At 41.2% G+C, this 17,131-nt stretch overlaps 1 protein-coding gene across 1 annotated transcript in view; it reads right to left on the bottom strand.

Moving 5' to 3' along the window:
- Window positions 1–15,150, bottom strand: part of KCNK5 (potassium two pore domain channel subfamily K member 5) — a 37,240-nt gene extending 22,090 nt beyond the window's left edge. The window contains exon 1 of the mRNA XM_069800371.1: window positions 14,247–15,150. Within this exon, the coding sequence (XP_069656472.1) occupies window positions 14,247–14,432 (186 nt within the window). The 5' untranslated portion in view covers window positions 14,433–15,150. The remainder of the gene's footprint in view (window positions 1–14,246) is intronic.
- Between the last annotated feature and the right edge of the window lie 1,981 nt (window positions 15,151–17,131).

Here is a 17,131-nt window from a genome sequence, read left to right as displayed (position 1 = left end):
ATCCTTCTTACAATTATAGTGCATTGGGGAGCATATTATTGTCCTACAGTAAAATCCTCTCAGTAAGAGAGGAGTTCTTCAGACAGAAGTTGTGAGAAAGAGTAAACAATTTCACCATTTTCTGTGGCACCATTCAAAAGCATGCAGGAGTTCTTCCTCAAGGACTGACATGATGCAGGGTAGGAAAGAGGTAAATGCTAAAGAGTAAAACAAATTACTTGGAAAGGATCAAGAACACCAAAACTTTTGCAGCACCAGCTTGATTTATATTTTTTTCCTGGCAGACTTCTAACAAGAGTTTTAAAAGGTCTTTCAATAAGGCTCAAGCATCATAAAATACATGTAATTTCCTTTACTGAATACACTCGTAGTTCTACAAAGTGGACACATTGCCCTACTGATTTTGTGAAGCCTCATCTTAAGGCCACATTTAAGAGAAGTATTAGTCAAGATTAGTGATTTTGTAACGATAATTTGCACTCCTTACTTATACAAAGTGCTGCCCTACTGAAGGTTTACAGATGGCTGTTACATCTACAGCTACAGACATAACAAGAGCTATCCTCTTCGAATTAAGCAAGTATTGCATGAAAATATTCCAGCTGATAACGGAAACAGAACACTAATCGAGGATTGCAGCAGAAACACTACACAGCTGGGGGCAGGGGGGTGAAGAAGGGTAGGTCTTTGTTCTTTTGTTTTGTAAAAAGCAAAGCAAGAATTACATTTATCCTTACAGCTTTCCATCATAAACCTCTAATTTACAAAACAGTATTTTAAAAATAGGCAGTTTGAGAAATTTTCAGTCAAAAGACACATAAGTGTTTTCTAAAAAGTCCTCACATTGTGTACACATGTTTGCGGAAACCTGTTGTACTCTGCCCAGCCAGTATTTGGATAATGCTTATTGATTTCACAGTCTGCAATAAGTTCTGCATTTTGACTTTTTCTCCGTTCTCATGGAAACTCCCCATTGCTTTCCCAAACTACCTCTATTGAATGGAACGCCTCAAGTCTGAGGCTTCAGTCTGCACGCAGTAAATTCAAGAATAAGGCCACAAAAGGATGTTCAGCCCAAACAAGGTTGGACATAAGCACATGCCCCTTTTTCCTTACCAAGGCAAGTTGAGGCCAAGCCAGCATTGCTCACGTGACTTGACAGGAAAACTGTGAGTAGTCAGGTCTTTGGAAATATTTATTGCTGTTTCTGTACCTTAAGTGTGTAATAATGAACTTTCTTGTGGCTACATCAGCAGTTTTCATTCTTAGAAATGAAATCAATCATGTAATCAAGCCCCTAAGAGAAAGCACAGAAGAACTTAAAGCCACTGTTTGATCAGAAATCAAGTAGTCATAAGCTGCTACATGGCGATTTTTTGGGGGGCGGGGGGGGGGAGAGGGGGGTGAGGCAAATTGAACCATTACAGTTGAATGATTAAGTTTCTCCTCACTACCAACCCTTGCTATCCTGCTGCTAACCCTCCCTTTGCCATAACTAGCTAACAGCATGCTTTATTAGTGACCTGCCAGCCCAGATGTGTGAAAAAAACAACTAAAGGTAAACAATCGTAATGAGAGAATGAATTAATTCTCCAAAACCCCCAAGTTTTGGAATAGTTTCTATTTTAGGATGAAACATGAAGTCAAGCGAGACTTAGGTGGTAAGATCTCATTAAAATAAAAAATTTTAAAAAAATATCATTTGAACAAATGGAGCTCTACTTCCATTCTGCAGGACAAATAGGTGTTACTGTTTCCTCTGGAAAAACGGTCTATTTTGTAGGGATATTAACCTCTTGGAGGCATGTCAATATTTTTACAGCATGCACTATTTAAGACTTGCTTGTGTATGATGTATAGCATGGACAGTTAATTTTCCTATAAGTCATAATTCATAGGACAAACAATGTGAGGAATATTAATGGAAAGAGATCAACAAGGTTATTTCCTTTTTGTGGCTTTCTGCAGAGTTAAATAATAAGTAAAACTCATAATTCAGCAAATTAGTTAACTGAAACTATTTTGTCATTGCAGAATTGAACGCTGAAGCTCACCTATTTGTGATACTTGCAGATCCTATGCTTGAATGAACTAAAGCTGCTTAACATTATTTCTCCTTTCCACTTATATGCAATAGATGTAAACACCAACAGTTTTGAAAAGGCAGCTGGCTTCTTTGACAGATCATGACTATAAAATTTGACAGTTGATATGGATTTTTTCCCCTATTAGTTTCAGGACTAGATTCCACTTTAATGAACTAGTTAATAAACTATTTTGATGAAAAGCATATTCAGTGCTCTACCAGCATTCCCTTCCTCTTGCGATTAATGCAATTATGGAACTGTTTCCTTTTCACTTTCCCAAGTTCCACATAGACATGTTTTGAAGACAAATTAACTAAAGGTTACTGCTGCATGAGAACTGCAGCTGTTCTGCAGATGCTGAGTGTCCCAACTTTTCTTTGGTCTCCAATTACTCTCATTCAGAAATAAAATCTATCAGATGATTTCATAGCTTTCATTAATACAGATTAATTTTGAGGGCTTCTGTGCCAATTTGCTTATAACACACATTTTCTTGGTTGCAGAAAAAAAAAAAAGTATTTCAACAACTTTTAGGTTACACCAGCTGAAATTAAGAAGTTGGAATAATCTATCATAGCAGATTAGGCTTCCTTTCTATCTGAATACATACATGGTGACTATTGTAGCCAACTCCCCTTTAAAAGGGCTTTGAAAAATGCTGTTGTCCCCATTTTAGAGATAAGAAAGTGGAAGCAGAAGAGTCAAGAGTTTAATCAAGCCCTCACACCGGTTGGTGACCTATGTTAGGCAGGGTTAGAACCAGTGTTTACATGAGACTATTGCAACAGAGTTGGTACCAATTGCATAAGCAGATGCTAACCCATGCAGCAGTCTAAGTTTCCAAAATAATATATTTCGGTTTAGCCGCAATTGATTTAAGTAGATTTAAATCAAACCCAAACAATCCTAGTATCAATAAAAACAGTTTACTGAGATTAATTTACTAGATGGGGAGGGGTTGGACCACATCTTCAAAGTGTTGCAATTTTCCCCCCCTAACCTCCTTATTCAAACAAGGCCTCAAGACCTGGAGCAGCAACTCAGCAATCTAGTTAATCTTTGCAGATTTTCACCCACCCATAAAATAGTATAAACTGGAATACTTAGACAGAAAAGCCTTGATACTATACAGGGGAAGTAAAAGAGGAAGCTGAGTTTAAAATTAAGCTTTCCCCCTGCCCCCCATGCTTTCCATGTATAAGAATAGTTCATAAGGACAAGTCAAAACACAGGTGATCCAAGCTTGACAACTTTGCTTAGAGGCCTAAATAAGCTTTTCAACTTAGTGAATGAATTGCAGCATAAAGTATCATTGCATTAAGAAGCATATTATGCTCTCTCCCATATCCATGCATAAACACATGCTTCAGATTAAGAAATGTACAGAAAGTCACTTTGATAGAACACCTTAAAAACTTTGGAATACGTTTCTTAGTGGCTAGGACCAAAATGTTATATATTTTTGGTTTCACAAGCATTTTTGTATTTCATCCCCAAGTTTCAATACATTAAAGGTCTTGCTTCTCTGAAGACAAACTAGAAGCTGCTGCCCAAGTGTGCTAGTAGCATCACCCCTCTCATTTCCTATTTAACAACCTATCTTAAGGAGAAACAAGTTTAAAAAAAAAAAAAAAGAAAAGGCAAGCACATCCTGGTAAAACAACTGTTACTTGTCTTGACAGTTCAGTGAGCTTACACATGCTAGAATGAAAATCTTATTTGTCCCAACAGCATCAAATCGATGAAACAAAACTGAAAGTGATCAGACTTGGGTGGAGCAGAGTACCAAGTGTAACAACATTAAGCAAGTAAACATTTGAACTACAGAACAGGAGCAAAACAGGGTCACACTGTTAGCTATTAACTCTTTGGGGTAGAACCTTTACTAACGCACCTTGTTAAGCCAAACAAACAACAAAGTTTCCAGGGTCAACCAAAAACTTTACATAACCTCAACCATGCTAGTCTCTCTCCCTGTATCGGTCCATCAGACAGCAGGAGGAGGAGGCAAGGCAGGCTTCCAGTGTCAACATGGACGGGATGCTTTGTATGAATAGCAAGGTGATGGGTTTATATTAAGAGGAGGAACAAGGGGGAAAAGTCTGCCACAGAAATACTATCTGCTTTGAGATTCCTGTTACTATGTATTTAGCTTTATCCAGGGCTTAACCTGAGACAAAATTTTGTTATGTTACTTACTATAAATCCCTTCAACACTAGATTAGCTCAAGACTGATCTTTGAGGAGGACTGAGGAAGGAGAGGAGGCTGGTCTGGACAAACGTTTTCAAATATAGATACAGAGATCTGCCAGCACAATTACGGCAGGATAGAAAGAAGTGTGATCAGTTACTAAGATAAGCACACTGGAAAACAGTCTGATCTAGACAGTCTCAGACCTGAAATAGCACAACTTGCCTAGCCTATCTTGTTTCTTCTGCTGGATGAGTGAATTAGACTGGTCATAGCATCAGTTTGCTGGTAAGCGCTGCCTATGCATTAAAATATTTCTTAAACACAGTTGTGTCAGCATACACACAAACCCCATTTTTGCAGGAATAGTATAACATTAAAAAAAACCACACACATACAACATGCACACTGGAACACAATCTTCTGCTATTCTATTATCTTCAGCACTGCATTACTAAGTGCACATAAAGGTCTTTCTTCCCAAGAGAGCTTCCAATCAATAACTTTGACAAAAAGCAGAGCAGATACTTCAATAATCTTTTCAGTCCCCTATCACATTTAGCTCCTGGATAAAAAACGATGGTAAACAAGTCATTGAATATACCATGTAGAAAGTGTTTTGATTAAGTGGAATAGCAAGTTTAGTCAACTAAGAAAATCTTCCAATTTTAAGACTACCAAACAGTGCACACTTCCAGATTCACAGTTTCCCATATATTTGCAGGTCACTCCTAAGCATCTAACACAAGACAAGTTGAAAGCAAAGAGTAATGCACAGCATTGACATGTGGCAGGTAATTAACAGGCTCTGTGCCCTGTCACTTCTCAACTGTCCCATCCCTGAGGATGTATGAAAGCCAAACCACTTTGATATCTTCTTGCTACTGTATTAAAGGGAAGAAGAATTAGCTAGCAGAAGCACTGTAGTTGCTGCCTTCTGTTTGTTACACTCTTTTCCTTCCTAACCTGGATTTCCTGCAACTGATATCTCTAAATGTTCAGCAGGCATCTATTATCTTCTTAGAAGCTGAGACAGAGGAAGCACTTGCACATTGCTAAGTAGAGAACCCACTAGCTTAAAAGCTGCTCAACATGCAAGATGCTCAGAGAGTCGTCAAAACCACAGAAAAGCTGCAGTTACCTCAAATAAGTGAGACTGTTTTCCTAAGATGCATAGAATTCAGCTGAAAGCACCTAGTCAATGCCTAGCCTGAAACTACTTTATTGTAGCGTTTCTCTGCTAGGAAACAACAACAAGAAGCAGACAGCTGTGGGGACATCTGTCCAAATAACCAACTGTCTAATTGTAGCAGAACTGAGCAAGCATTCTTAAAACACATGCAAATAAAGCCAAGGCACTCTCAGAGCGTGAACTCTATTTTACTTTTCTTAAATGTAAGATAAAGACATCTATGCTCCCTTCATTAATCAAGCTGACAGCTTTAGGACCTTGCAGAGACTACATAGCAAGTTCATGAAAAAGCGCAGTTATCCTACAGTCACAATCCAGCTAAGACACTACCTTGAAAATCTAGTATTACTGTAAACAAATCACAGAGACACAACAAAATTAGCGACTGGTTTTGCTGCTACAACAGAAGAAACTTCAATGTTTTTCATTCTTCCCTCCTTTCTCTTGCCTTCCGCCCCAAAAGTTGTAAAAAAAAAAATCAGTTGGAAACATGCAAGTATTATTTTAAAAGGGCAAATAGATAGTGACACAGGTGAAAAGCTTTCAGAGTGCATTGATACCAATAAAAAAAAGTGATTTTCTAAGCATAAACTCCAGGTCCCTTCAAAAACCCTTGTGCCAACAAGGCAAGTATGGATTACAGAGCTGCCCTCTGTCATTCTGCAGTCATGTACACACCACTTACACAGGTCTGAAGACTGAAATTCTAACTTAAATGGCAAGTTATCATAGTTCAACTATTTAACTTGATTTTAACATATTTGCATTACAGTCTGTGAAGCTGGTTAGCAGCAATTGTAACAGCTGAGCACATAGTAGGATGAGGGCTCCAGCCAGACTGATGCAGTAGAAGCCAAGGAAGAAGTCAGTACCACCAGTGAGTTTCATTAGACCCCTTCTCTTTATACAGCTGCTTGCCTCCAAACACCTCCCCTATTTCTTTGGTACCTGGAGGAGACTCATCAGCCTCACCTTCCTCATAAGCCAGAACAAACATACTTCCAGCTGCTGTTTCTTTAGCAAGGGACCACACATGATTCTTAGGCAACTTTCCTCCAAACCTTTTTTTACTCCCTTGGATTGGATTGGGAGTAGAAAAGAGGAGCCGCAATATCAGCGCTTGGAGGTCATGCACAGAAGTCATCACTGATTAATTTGATATTTTAGCCAAGCCACCAAAAATACTGCATCATATCTGACTATGCTTTCTACCTCAGGACCTTCACAACCCTTTGCAGAATTATTTTCAAGTTCCATTAGCTATCACTCTTTAGCTGCCATCATTCGACAATCTTATGACTTACTTTGGAGTCCAAGTTAATGTTAAAAAGCTGACATCTTTTTTGTTAAGAAGGATCAGAGTTCAGAGACCTGTGATAGGTTCAACTGGGACTTTTTTCGCACCTGTTGCAACCTCAAAGAGACACACAGGTCTGGGTTTTCTTTCTCAGCAGTTGGAACCCACTTACACAATATTTGTAAGATGCCAGCACAGAACAAAGTCAAATTAGTATTTGCCAGTTTGCTCAATCACAATCTGTGTCTACCATTTCATTAAGGCAGAAACACAGTCCTACAGATAGGCTAATCTGTAGCAATTGATCCCACAACAGGGGTTAAAAAAACAGGTCCATCACAAGAAACACTACAGATACACATATTGTTAGAGAAGGAACTTGATTTCAGATTCAACAGAGGCTATGATATACAACCTATTATTAGTTTCCTACTCCCTTTTCATCACTCATGTTTCTTTCTCTTAAGAAAACAGTGTACGAGGTTTGAATTTAAAACATTTCAGAAGTTGCTTTGCACCTAAGGGTGCATTTGATCCACTAGAGTTCACACAATACGATGGGGGGAAAAAAAAAAAGAAATTATAACTTCCTTACTGATTTGACTGTAAATAGAGCTCCTAGGGCAAGGCATGCCTAGGAGGGATCTCTCCTGCCAACAATTAAAATGTTGATAAGTACATAACTAACACAGTAATATCTAAGAACTCTAATATAAAGACATAATAAAATAAGATGGGTGGACACAGAAAACAAACTGCCAGTCTGAAGTTCCCTGCTAAAGAACTTGGTGTTTTAAAGAAAAGATCTAGTAACACTAGAACCAGCAGTGCTGTTGAGGAACCTGAATCAGAAGGAAGACAGCAAATAAAGGAAGACTTAAATGCCTTCAAGCCTAGGCCATCCCTTCAATAAATAGAGCTAGTAAAAATGCAGTGTATATTGCATGCCGTATTTTAAGGGTTCAATCTGCTTCTAAGTGTGGCTCTCCTGAGGATGTCTGTAGCACCGTAGAGAGCCTCAGGTGTGACCACAGTGGGATTTTAATTTAGATGAAGAGTGCGACCCTTCCAGTTGTCCTGTTACCATGTTTTGTTTCATACTCAGAGCAGACTCGAAGCTTATGAGCTGAACTTATTTTGGACTAAACAAAACCTAAAGACATACTCCATGAAGAAATTTAACTACTTGCTCATAGGTATTCAATCCATGGGATCATACAAGAGTCAGCACAAAATAAAAGCCCTGCAAATACAGACACTGTGATCAGCAGGTCTACAGCACCAAACTGTGAAAGCATTCTCACTTGCTCCCCTGTTAATCAGACCATTGACTGCCACTTGCAACCCAGCTTGTTTCTGGTTGTATGTTACTATGTTGACATCTACTTGCAGTACCTCAATGAAATGTGATTGCTCTGAAGGTCAACAGCATTCAGAGAAAAGCAAAACAATTAATTTTGTTTAATTAGCACTAACAGCAGAAAAACCAGTTTGTTTTAAAAAAGGAAATCTGTACAAAGTCATCATTACACTCTATCTTCACTGGCTACAAAAGGTATCTTGCAATAACTATATATACAGCATGAACCAAAGCAGAAGTTCCAAGATCTTTTAGGACAACAAGCTGTTCATAACCTGCAAATCTTCTTGCATGCCATGGTGTCTAGAGCAGAGCTTGCCAGAAAACATGCCTAGTAGCAGAAGGTAACACATCAGGTAATATAAATATTCTGTCCTAAAGTAACAAAAGGACAACATACTACAAGCACTCAAGGATTAAGTCCATAGCAGGAAAAAGGAAAAGCCCATAGCAGGAAAATTATAACTTCTGATCAATTGCTATTGCTCCATCAGCAGAGAGAGTTGCAGTGTATGCACTATCAGCTTTGTTTAACTATGTTCCAGCAAAGTTTAAACAATTTAATGGTTAAACAGAGAAAAAGAGGGGGAAAAAAAAAAAAAACACAACAGAAAAGCATGCCTGCTTAAACTTGATTTTGCATGTAGAAACACCCAGAGAAAAGCTGTGGAGTAATGTAGTACTGCCTGTACTCAATTTTCTTCTCCTAATGCTGCAATGGCAATATCCATAACTCATAATTTGAGATGCCACAGAGAATTGTGGACAGTGGTCCTACATTTTCATGTCAGTTCATCCCTGCTGAACTTAGAGGGTGCATAATTAGAGATATACATTTGGAAAATCTAGCAATACCTATTTCTCAGGCATAAGCCTTAATTTGCACTGTCAAGTTTTTATACAAGGGGTATTAGGTGTAGTTGTTAACAACTTTGCAGTTAAAGAATTTCCACCGGCAGTCACTTGTCCTTGTCCAGTAGCCGCTTAGCTTTACTTTATTCGGCCTATGCAAAAGTCATAGTCTTGAAAGGTACAGCTCATCTGGCATTCCAACTAAGTGATTCAGTCTCCTATTTGTTTCCCCCACCTTCAGTACCTTAGATGGAAGGGATCAGGTAGTTAAGGACAAACCAACCAAACCCTAGTAGTCTAGAATCTCATTTATGCACCTCCTGAAGAACACAGGGGAAGGGAAAGATTATGAAAGATATGCCATATTAACTTTACATTGGAAAACAAATCACTCTACAAAGAGTAAGCAAAAGCCATAATCTCTTTATTAAACATCAAACTAACAAAAAGCATTTAAAACCTACCTCAAGTTTTTAAGAAAACTATAGTTTGCAGACTCGGTCAAGAGTATTGCACACAGATTTAAACCTTGGGGTAGAAGCTTGGAAGTAAAGCATTGTGGGAAACCGCTCAGAATCAGAGAGTATTTTTAAAGTTTCACAATAAAACTGACAAACTCCAAGAATAAACAAATCTAGAAACAAACTTCAGCATCCTCAAACACAAACCAAAATCCTGTAAATGCACCTGTTGGTATTTGTGAGTGGAGAAGACATCCTGGCTTTAAAAACACAGAGGGGATAAACTATATTAAGCCACTTGACTTATTTCCTTTAGCATAAATGTCCTGTGTGTGATGTATATCCCAGCAGAAGCTCTCCTTAAAAGTCTTCTAAATGTTTGTTCACAGCACTGGGCTTTAAGTCTAAACATTTAGGCTTCTAAAGTTATCTCTCAGGCCTGTTTAGAGTCTTGCATGCTTTTCAAATAAAGACCTCAATTATTTGTTCTCATACTCAGTATGTTTGACTGCTTCTCCTAAAGGAAGCCAGCAGTTTCTCTTTTCATTTTATTGCTCTGTTTTGAAAGTAACCATTTTCACTCATCTTCAGATTCTTCCCTTTTTTGTCACCGGCCTTGATGTTTATTAATGGGAAGCATTTAATTTTTTTATGACTGTAGCAGGCCAGTAAAAGAGATTTCCCAGTAAATAAGATGTGGCCTGGTGTTGACAAACCTTTGCTCATGTGAATAGTGACATGAGGGTCAAGAAGGTTCCTCCTTGCATGAATAGCTCCTTTATCATTAAGCTGATATTTCACAATCAGGATGGAGCAATAAAGAGTAAAAGTAAGGAACTAGAGAAGAGGGAAATTACTAAATTGCCTTGCATTTGCTTCAGTCTCCAAAATTCATTCCTACAGGAGGGTAGGCAAAGGTGTCATCACTGCAGGTCTCTGCCTTCTCCCCCTTCCTAAAGAGTCCCAGGACTTAGGGCCACAGCAGCAAGTGGCAAGGACAAGCCATAGACTTTTATGAACAGGCCATAGGCGTTTATCAACAGACAGAGGTCTTACACTACTTTTAAGATTCTACAATGCCAATAAATATGGCACAGTTACATCATTATTAAAAATGTTTATTTTTGCAGATATTCCAGATATGTTATGAGACATTTCTATTCCAAGGTAATTGTACATAGTGAGGAGAGATTACATAGTCCCTTGTGTCAATACATGGTTGCGGTGAGTGTCTTTGGAGGCCTACATAAATTGTCATGTGAAGCATCTCAGCCACATTTTCATTCGAGCAATCAGCTTTATCCAGAAGAGTGTGGTCAGGCAGCGACCAGCCTATATACTGTCCAGAGTGAGTCACCTTTAAAATCAGGGTCTACGTAGCATTTCTCCAAGAAGAGTTTAAGTACTTTCTTTACCTCTTATAGTTATGATAAGTGATATGGTACTTACAATAATCAAAACCAAGTGGATTCTTCACATAAAAGACTTCTAAAAGCTGTTTTTAAACAAGCTTATTTTTAGGCATTTCTCAGTTAGGATTGGGTAAAAAGGCTTTCTTTTTAGTATATCCTACAATACTCAGCTTGAGTTTTCTGAAAGTATGTTAAACACAATTTCGATAAACATTTATTGCAGTGTATTTCTACTGTAATGTGTTGTGAAACCTTTTTTACAGAATATAAACTTTAGACAGTATTTGACCTAATACAGCGCACTTAATAATCACTTGAACTGTTGGTACAGAGATACTAGTCTGTATGTGAATTGAGAATCTGTGCTGATAACCTACTTGTCTTTTTAAGTGGTTAAGATCACACTACAGATCTAACTTTGTAACCATTCCACACAGAGTTTTCATTGCACTTACAGCTAGCATTAGGCTCAGATGAACACACAAGCTAACCTGGGTGGGGAACAAGGGCAGCAGAGAGATCGGTCTCTGAATAAGTCAGTCCTTGTCACCTTTCAGGCTGCTTCTGGAAACAAAATGGTCATTGTTAGTTCAATTTGAACATTCATTGGAATTCTTTCATTTTACTAACAACCATTTCAAATTCTATAGTTGGTGATATTTGTTGAAAAACTTTATGTTCTACTGTGGTTTAAATGGGGATATTAAAAAGAATATCAGTGAAGTAATAGTAAAGCTCAATGCACCTCCGTAAAGTCACATGAGTGTCAGTGGGGACCACAAGCAGAGCGAGAGAAAAGGGTCTAAGATGAAGACTGAAGGCCATTTAAAAAACAGAGACAAGAGCAGACAAATGAGTCAAATCATGAAAAATCTCAAGAACAAGTTCAGGGAGTCCATGGAAGAGGCTAGAGGAAGAGGCTCAAAAGGGACAAAACCGGGGGGGGGAAATGCATGTATTCAAATCAATAATATTCTGGATCTATTGTAAGATAATAAATTTGGAGGTTTGATATGAGAACAGGATGATCAGGATTTGCTGAAAGAGAACAGGTGTTAGTAATGTTTTAAAGATTCAGCAGAACCCAATAGAAGCAGCATGGGTAGTGGTTGAAAAAGAACAACTACAAAGACTATTTCTGGTATACTTTACAGCTTACTTGTGATGAAATCCTGATGTCCTTACATGAATCCCCCCCCACCTCAGTTAGCTTCAGCTATGCTAGATTTCACCCTGCCATCCTCCTCTGTAAGAAATGCCACTCCTGTTCTTACCATCACTTCTCACATAAAAGTTGAGTAAAAACAGGAACAAAACTACAAGTCTGGAAGAAAGCAAGCAGTGAAGTTTCCAGTTACCAGTAAGAGTGAAATAAGAGCAAGACAAGACTTAACATTTTAGCTAACCTGAGCTTACAATGACAACAGAATATCTATGAAGGATCATCAGACCAGCAAGACTGGACATGGAAAGTTAAGGTATGATTAGAAGTAGTACAGAGGTAAAACTGAAATCACATGAATATGAGAATATCACCAGGAGCTAACACACACTGAAGAGGGAGGGCCTTCCACGTTGTGCTGTGGAGAGATAGTCAAACCAAGTATTTTGATCTGGCCATAGTTCGCCTTATGCCATTTTTTTTCTCCTCGCTGCTTCTGCACCCATCCCCATTCTACAGTGTTGCTCTATCACACAGTCCATTCTAATGAACTGTCCAATAATTTTTTCATAGTAATTTTGTATTTTAAGAAAGATCCTTCTGCCACTTCAGGATTAACTGTGATAAGTATCATGGGGGGAAAAAAAAAAAAACAGAACAACTAATGATACCCTCATACCAACATGAATTTCATCCTAAATTGAGCCAGAATCTAGATTCTGCATTATGTCTGCAGCAAGTTAAGCATGCCAGGCTTAACATGCATCCCAATCCAAATACGGGTGTTTTTCTTGAGGATGTTAAGACAGGTTTGGGATATAACCTAGAGTAAGATTTCAGCTGAGATTCCTGAACAGCAAAAGTATACTCAAAAAACATAGCATGTCTTTCATTTTCCAACATCCCTTTAAAGTTTCAAGCTTCCACCCACCCGTTCCACTGTATACCACAAACACATTTAATAGGGTACTAAGATGGTAATAATATGGACACTACTGCCAGAAAGCTCTGCTATCTGAAGCAGACAGAAAGCAGCCACCAACTGAAGAAAGAGAATTTAAACCACAAACTTTTAGGACTAAGAACCATATCCTCTTCTAGGCTTGCACAGTATAGATTATACCAATAGAACTAATCAACCATTTTCCCAGTCTTCTGTATATTAGCATTTTAGTAGACTTTTAGTGAATTTAAAAATAAAATAATTTAAAAAAAAAAATCCAAAACACAATGACCAGAAGATCTAGTCAATATAAACATTTCTGAAATAAAGTCCCAAATGACTCATTCTCACCACTGGAGCCCCACATATCTGGGCAGCCTATTTTTCATGGTTCACCATTGCCTGCCACCACGTTTTAATGGATACCACATCCATGAAAAGGCACTAACCAAGTTTATACTGCTCTATGATTTAATACATACTATTGATTAATAATTAGTTTTGAAAAGGCATTCTGCCAGACGAGCAATTTATCAGGACGATTATCAACTCATGGCTTGGAAAGAAGTCATTCTCCTAAAAAAAGGACAGCGCAAGAGTTGCAAGCATCCCTCCGCCCGAGGCGTTCAGCCTTCCCCCCGGTTACCCCAACTGACCTCCGGGACCCGCACTCGGACCCCCAGACACGTTTTCCTCACAACGAGAGTATTCAGTACGGGGAAAGAAAAAAAAAAAAAAAAAAGAAGAGGGGAAGGAAAGGAAATCAGACCAAACAGAAGAGGATCAAGACGCTTGGCTTCACCTCCCCTTCCTCATAACACAACATCCATTGAGGCAGGAGAAACCACCCTGGGTGCTAAAACAAGAGCTGCATTCACGGCTACCAGGTTTAGGAGCAGACGGGCTTGAGGGAGCGTACTCCGTGCGTACACGCCTTCAGCTCCCAGGACCAGCCAGCTAAAACCGAAATCAACCCTGAGCTCCAGTATCACTGGGGGGACGAGAGAGAAAGAAACGCGGACCCATTTAATCACTCTATCATTAAGCAGCTAGGAATGATTAAGAGCCTTCCCCGCGCTCCCGCTCGAGGGACAGTTTTTAGGCACCAGGCTTTGTGAGGACGCGGCTACGGTCGGCTTTTCCCGGGGAGCCGACTGGCTTTCCAGCCCGGCAGCACTCCGCCCGCCCAAAGCCGCGGTATTTTCCGCTCCGGGGCGCCCGGCAGCACCTGCTGCCGCCGCCCGGCTCCCCCCGGCCCCAGCCCCAGCCCCTGCCGCGCCCGTTGTACCTGCAGGATCTTGTCCAGCCCCTCTTGGCCCAGGCAAGGGAACTGCTTGAGCAGCTCCGTCTTCTGCCGTTTGTAGTCGTCGGTAGCCGAGCGCCAGTGCGGCTCCTCCAGCACCTCGAAGATCGCCGCCCCGATGGACAGGTAGAAGATGATGGCCGAGGTCAGCAAGGGGCCCCTGTCCACCATGGTGCCGGCGGGAGGGCGGGCGGAGCGCGGCGGGCGGGCCGGGGTGGCTGCCCCGCGCTGCGGCCGTGGGTGCCCGAAGCCGCCCTGTCCTTTCCCTGACACCTCTGCCTTCCCCGCCGTCCGCCGTGCCTCCTCTCCTGGCCTCTGCCGCGTTCCCTTAGAGTCTTCCACACTCCCCTCCCACTCTCTCCTCCTCCCTCTTTTCCTCCCTCCTCCACCACTCCACTCCCCTCTGGCTGCCTCCTTCCCCCAGCTTTCTCCCCTCCCTCCTCAGCAGCGATTTGAATTTGGTGCCCTCCCGCTTCCTTCCCCCACCCGCCCGCGCATGCGAGACTGCCGCCGCGGGAAAGGCTGGCAGGACGCCCTGGGGTGCTCCTGGACCCGCCGCAGGCTGGTCCGGCCCCGCGGCCCCGGTCGGGGGCGGGAGAGCGGCGGCTGGGGTCTGGCCACCGCCATCGCCCGCCCGCGAGGGGCTGCCTGGGGGGAGGGGAGGGGAGCGGCGCCGCCACCTCCCTTCTCCCGCCCGGCCCGCGCGGCCGTTGGGGCGAGCCCGGCCGCGGGAGCCTCCCCCCCGAACAGGGGTGGTCCCTGCGCCCGGAGCCGCGTTTTTCCCTCCGTTTTTTGTTGAGTCAAGGGAAGAAGGGGTAACGTCCCTCAGCTTTATTTTACTTTTTCCCCTCGTGCTGCCAGGTTCAGCGCAGTTTCTTGTTTTCGACACGGGAAGACTATGAAACGAGAGCTGTGGCTTTCCTGGATGCAGCGAAGAGCGGGGCGGGGTGGGGGAGGCGAGCAGGAGCTCTGGGGAGAAAAGAAGGGCGGCTGTTGGCAGGTTTCACCCCTTCCCGGAGATGTTGTCCACACGTGTGCGTTACAGATCCTTTACAGCAGGAACTGCATCTCCCTTTCTTCATACATTTGGTACGTTCAATAAATGTTCCTGTGCACGCCCGTGTCTGTTGTGCGTCTCCGAGTTCGGGAGTGAGGGGGAGATCCTGGCTAGTGATTTTCCACGAGATGCTCAAAACCCCATCTGGGCTGAAGCTCTCTTGAAGCTCACCCTGTTCGTGAAGCCTTTCCCAGGAGCTGCTGACAGCCATGCCTAAGTGCATGCTCCTCCACCTTCACACTTCAAGGCAGAATGAAGGCAACCTGACTGTTTTGAATGAATGGGGCTGGAAAGGGGGTTAAATGGGGCAGGGAAAGAGCAAGTCAGTGACAGGATATAGTGGTGTGTTACGCACCTGGCAAAGTGCTTCTGGTGTGGACAGGGTTCATCTTATAATCACTTTTTTGTGGGGGTAACTTATTTTCTGCCTTCTACAGCTCCCCCCACCGCCAGGAAGAAAACACTCAAAATATAGAGTTGTCCATATCAATTGCATCAAAACTAAGGATTGGGGGATGTATAGGTATGTCAGCTAGAGTGCACACACCGAAGGGCTGAGATAAGCCAGCTGAAATTTCTCATGCGGACATAGTTGAAATGGGAGGAGGGAGAATGGGAAAGAGGAAGGAAACAAGTAGGAAATACACAACAGGATATAAGAAAATAAAAAGGAGAGCACATGGAAGGCCAAGGAACATGCCTTGGTCAGGAGGTATCCGGAGACACCTATCTGTAAAACTTTGAATCATGCCCAATGGATGCTCTTGTGAGATTGCCCACAGAAAATTACGTGGCCCCTTAAACAGTCCTTCCTACTGACATGTATAGTGCTCAGTAAAAATGTATCTGCAAAAGGTTCCTGGCAGCCTAAATGCAGGGCTGGAGAAACCACAAAATCCACAAGCATGTTACATGATCAGCATCACTGTCTCTGCATGGGATTCCCCAGTTATGTAAAGGAAACATTAAAAAGAGAAAAGGATTGCCAAACTGTGGTAGTAAAAAAACAACAAAAAAAGAAGCATTTATATGTGCCAGAGGAGAGATCAAGTAGAAGGCATCATAACAAACATTTTAAAAATAATGAATATTATAGAAAAACTACAGTAACCTTTTTTTTATTAAGGCAAAAATGGGGCATGTGTCATGAAGTTGTAAGGCAGAACTTTTAATTAAAAGGAAAAGAAGAATTTCATGATGCATAATTACCACATGAAAATTATTCCCAGGTGTTATCACTTGGCCCAAGACATCTGCAAACTTGAAAAGCTATTGGCCACATAAGTAAGTGATGTGAGCATCCATCATTGCCTCAATAATGTAAAATTAAAGTTAAAAACTGTAAGGTATGTAAATATGGCAAGTGACTGAATGTATTGAGGAAGAACTCTTCCCATAGGCAAACTATGATATAATTTTCCTTTTGGTGCTCTCACACCTTCTGAGTCACCTGCAAACAGTTAGGTTATTCCAACAGCAGCATCAGTAGCCTGACACATTATAGCAATATTACACTTGTGTGTTCCTGACCCTGAACATCTGTGCTTTGTAACTGGAAGGTATTTGATTAAATTTTGAAACTGTACTCTTCTCCATCTGTCTCTAAGTCTCTAAAGGCTTATTTATACCATTGAAACACTATTTTAAAGGCACAAGGAATGACACAAATGACCCTGAACCTACTGCATTTATAAAGTGCACATGAGAGCAAAACCACTTTCAGGCATTTTATAGAAAGTCTGTTTGCAATGTTGATTCAACATTTCTACTTTCCACTCTAAAGTCCCAATCACTGATTGCATAATTAGTACTC

The sequence above is a fragment of the Haliaeetus albicilla genome, chromosome 13 (assembly GCF_947461875.1).
Source record: "Haliaeetus albicilla chromosome 13, bHalAlb1.1, whole genome shotgun sequence".
Lineage (NCBI taxonomy): Eukaryota > Metazoa > Chordata > Aves > Accipitriformes > Accipitridae > Haliaeetus > Haliaeetus albicilla.
This window is presented reverse-complemented; position numbering and strand designations above follow the sequence as displayed.